The sequence below is a fragment of the Gadus morhua genome, chromosome 18 (genome assembly GCF_902167405.1).
Source record: "Gadus morhua chromosome 18, gadMor3.0, whole genome shotgun sequence".
NCBI lineage: Eukaryota > Metazoa > Chordata > Actinopteri > Gadiformes > Gadidae > Gadus > Gadus morhua.
The window spans coordinates 3,562,236-3,566,679 of NC_044065.1; the positions used below are offsets into that span (position 1 = coordinate 3,562,236).

At 50.8% G+C, this 4,444-nt stretch overlaps 1 protein-coding gene across 3 annotated transcripts in view; it reads left to right on the plus strand.

Moving 5' to 3' along the window:
• lhpp (phospholysine phosphohistidine inorganic pyrophosphate phosphatase) overlaps positions 1-4,204 on the plus strand; it is an 18,091-nt gene extending 13,887 nt beyond the window's left edge. For all 3 annotated transcript variants that reach the window (XM_030340173.1, XM_030340174.1, XM_030340175.1), the window contains exon 8: positions 3,630-4,204. In XM_030340173.1, the coding sequence (XP_030196033.1) occupies positions 3,630-3,732 (103 nt within the window). In that variant the 3' untranslated portion in view covers positions 3,733-4,204. The remainder of the gene's footprint in view (positions 1-3,629) is intronic.
• Positions 4,205-4,444: the final 240 nt, after the last annotated feature.

Here is a 4,444-nt window from a genome sequence, read left to right on the forward strand (position 1 = left end):
TACAACTTATGGTTCAACATACAGTATGTCCGTACATTATTCTCCATCCTCGCTCTTTCTTCAACGAAGCATGCCAAGTCCCCCACCCTCGTATTGGGCCAACATGTGACACCTTGTGTGCAGCAATGCATTATGGGTATGGCACAGTGCATCTGATTTGAGCGTGCGCTGCGTAAAACAAAAAACATCCGTGCCGTCTCAGGACATCAAACCCGACGTACGGCAAGCAAGTGTGCAGTGGCGCGCACACACACACACACACACACACACACACACACACACACACACACACACACACACACACACACACACACACTAAAGAACACACACACTAAAGAACACACACACACACACTCAAGAACACACACACTAAAGAACACACACACACACACTCAAGAACACACACACACACACTCAAGAACACACACACACACAAGAACACACACACACACACACACACTAAAGAACACACACACACACACACACACACTAAAGAACACACACACACTCAAGAACACACACACTAAAGAACACACACACTCAAGAACACACACACACACACACTCAAGAACACACACACACAAGAACACACACACACACAGACACTAAAGAACACACACACACACACACTAAAGAACACACACACACACACACTAAAGAACACACACTCAAGAACACACACACTCAAGAACACACACACACACACTCAAGAACACACACACACACACTCAAGAACACACACACACACACACTAAAGAACACACACACACAAGAACACACACACACACACACACAAGAACACATACACACACACACACACACAAGAAAACATACACACAAGAACACACACACACAAAAACACACAAGAACATACACACACGAATACACACACACAAACACACACACAAGAAAACACACCTAGCCCCTGGCGTTGACATCAGTGGTGTTGCGGTCTTGCAGACGGATATGGGGGGGGTCGGTCAGGCCTCAGCAGTCAAGCGTATCCACTGACTTGTATCACTGTATTGATATTGCATTGACACGGTATGACCTCATCTGAAACACCAGCCGCATTGTGCTGGGTTGTGCATGCGCTCGCATTGACCCCGTTACTCCTCTATAATTAATGGCACGGACGAGGAACAAGTTGCAGCGATCGCGCACGCAAACAACTTTTTGTGCGACATCCTGTGACTTTTTGTGTGCGTGATCACGCAACTTTTTCGTGCGACCATGCGACTTTTTGTGTGACCAATCCTGCGACTTTTTGTGTGTGCAATCCTGCAACTTTTTGTGTGTGCAAATCTTGTGACTTTGTGTGTCCAATCCTGCGACTTTTTGTGTGCCCAATCCTGCAACTTTTTGTGTGTGCAATCCTGCGGCTTTCTGCTGACTGCTTAATGCAACAGCCTTTGTGCAACCTGCTACCCAGGCATCGAACCGGACACGCGCTTGGTATCTTCTCACACGAGACGTGTCCGATACAGGGGTTGGAGTTTCAAGAGGGTTTCACCACCAGTAGAATTGATTGATTGATTGTTTGATTGATTGACCATTTTGATATAAATATAAACAGCACTCTGTGTCATGCATGAAAAAAATGTTGTTATTGTGTCATGGATGACACAATAAAGCCCGACGGCTTGTCTCCATTGTGGTCCCTGTGGGGTAGGAGAAGAAGGCAAGAAGCAGCAAGCGACTCATCAATTCTTCAAAAGATTACACAGTTCCATACAAGTCCATGCCCCCTCGTCTCACTTCTCTCCTCCAGCGCCTGTGACAGCATCCGGGGCCGTAACCACTGTTGTTTCTGTCCCGAGTCTATTTGTATCTTCGGTCTGTTTGTGTGTCGCGTGGGTGTTGGTCTTTGTCGCCGCTGTGTGTGTGTGTGTGTGCGACCCAAATCGGTCCGTGGCTCCAGCGGGTAGGACAGGGTGTGTGTGTGTGTGTGTGTGTGTGTGTGTGTGTGTGTGTGTGTGTGTGTGTGTGTGTGTGTGTGTGTGTGTGTGTGTGTGTGTGTGTGTGTGTGTGTGTGTGTGTGTGTGTGTGTGTGAGAAACCGAGTACAGAAGACATAACACCCGGGCCATTAGCAGCACCGCTCGCATAACCCCGGCGCACAGCGGCTGACAGACGTGCGTAAACACATGGCCTCCTCCTCCTCCTCCTCCTCCTCCAGCACTGCCTCACCGGCTCCCTGCACGCCCTCATGCTGCTATTCTCTCTGTGTGTCTGTCTCTGTCTGTCTCTGTCTCTGCCTCTCTCTCTCTGCCTCTCATTCTCTCTCTCTCTCTCTCTCTCTCTCTCTCTCTCTCTCTCTCTCTCTCTCTCTCTCTCTTCTCTCTTCTCTCTGTCTCTCTGTCTCTCTCTCTCTCTCTCTCTCTCTCCCTCTGCCTCTGCCTCTGCCTCTCTCTGCCTCTGCCTCTCTCTCTCTCTGCCTCTCTTTCTCCCTCTGTCTCTGTCTCTGCCTCTCTCTCTCTGCCTCTCATTCTCTCTCTCTCTCTCTCTCTCTCTGTCTCTCTGTCTCTCTGTCTCTCTCTCTCTCTCTCTCTCTCTCTCTCTCTCTCTCTCTCTCTCTCTCTCTCTCTCTCTCTCTCATTCTCTCTCTCTCTCTCATTCTCTCTCTCTCTCTCATTCTCTCTCTCTCTCTCTCTCTCTCTCTCTCCGTATCTGCACCACTCACAAATATTTGCCCTGGCCCTCGCCGGGTTAGGATTAATGGTGCTGCGTGTTGCACGCCCAGCGTCCTACAAAGCCTCCCCATCTGGAGTCTCTCTGTGTACCAAGTCCACCCCCCCAATACAGCCCCTGCACCCCGGCCACCAGCCCCCCCTGCTCACGGCCCGTGACTGGGGAACAGAGGCTGCAAACGGGGGGGGGACCCGTTGGGGAGGAGGAGGAGGAGGAGGAGGTCTATAGGCGCCACTCCATAAGTGAGCTGGGGTTCCAGGCAGGGCAGCCTCGCAGAAGAAGAATGGAGGTTTGGCGTCTGTGTCTTTTGATCCACTCTGGCGGAGGAGGGAATGGAAGGAGGGAGGGAGGGAGGGAGGGAGGGAGGGAGGAGGAGCTGTGCGTGCTCTACCAGGGCTTGGCACTCTGCCAAGTAGATCGCATTTCCCGCTGCCAGCTGATTAAACAGCCGTATCTGCATCCATCTGCGGGCCCCTTGAGGGCCGAACAAAAGGCCTGGGACCCGAGGGCCGGCGCAGGCCTCCTGCCTGATGCCTGTCGGGACCCCGGGGCCCGGCTCAAACCCATGGTTCTGGTTTATTTAGTCTCTCCCTCCGTCGGGGCTGACATGATGGTTTATTTACGGCCTCTAAGGTTTTTGAATCGGCCCCATTTCGGTCGAGTTAGCTAGGGTTCCCAGCTGCTCCATTTTTGCAAGTGCGCACAAACCTGCGAGGTTGAGGGTTGAGTTCCGGCTCTGGGTCAGGCTCCGGGGCTCCCAGGCAGGCTGGAGCTGACCTACGCACAGTTACAGAGGATGTTAACACAGCACAACGATTTCTGTGGTTTATCTGCGCTGAATATCCGCTAACTTCCTGTTACAATGCAACCTGTTCTTCTGTTTTTGGTTTTGGTTTTGATCTGACTTCATGTGCCCCCCCCCCCTCCACCCCTCATCAGACCCAGCGACCAGCAGCACCGGTCGGTGAAGGCCGACGGCACCGTGGACGACCTGGCCCAGGCTGTGGACCTCCTCCTGGGGGCGCGGGCCGGGCCTCTCTAGCCTGTAGCACTGGAAGTAGCCGCGGGCTCCTGAAGGAACCCGCAAGTAGTCATCCATGCTTTTACGTGACTGTAGACACTTTTCTTTAAGAATGCAGTCAGAGAAATGTTGAGCCTTCCTCAGCCATGACTAAACACACACAATTAGCCGTGAGCGACATGCTACGGCTACGCGCACATGACACTGACGCTAGACAGAGCAACTGGAGCACTCTTGACAAGGTAGCATTTAACTGTAGCATGTAGCTTCTGCCAGAGGGGGTCTGCACTGGTCTTAAAGACCCAGATAGAAACCACCTGTTTGTTGACAGTTTGTCAATAGCGGTTGTTATCGTGTGTGATATGTGAATAGTTGAACTGTGAACGGGCATCTAGTTTGTTAACATACAGCAATCAGTGTTTAAGCTCCTTATGATGAATTATAGAAGAGAAATACATTCTGAATTATGTAATAAAGAACATGTTGACATGCATCTGGTTTGGTTCACTGTCCCAGCTTTCCGAAGGGAGGGATCAAGTGAGCTTTGTAAAACACTGGAGGATAATTCAGCTCCTATGGTCCGTATTTCGTCTCAGCGGTCCACGCTTTACTGAAAAGACCCTCCGAAAAAATCTTGCACGCACAAACAAACGCACATCCCACAAAATCACAGCCCGATTAAAATCTGGAAATGACAATAAATCTGCAATCTCCATTTGGAGATTGTTTTCTC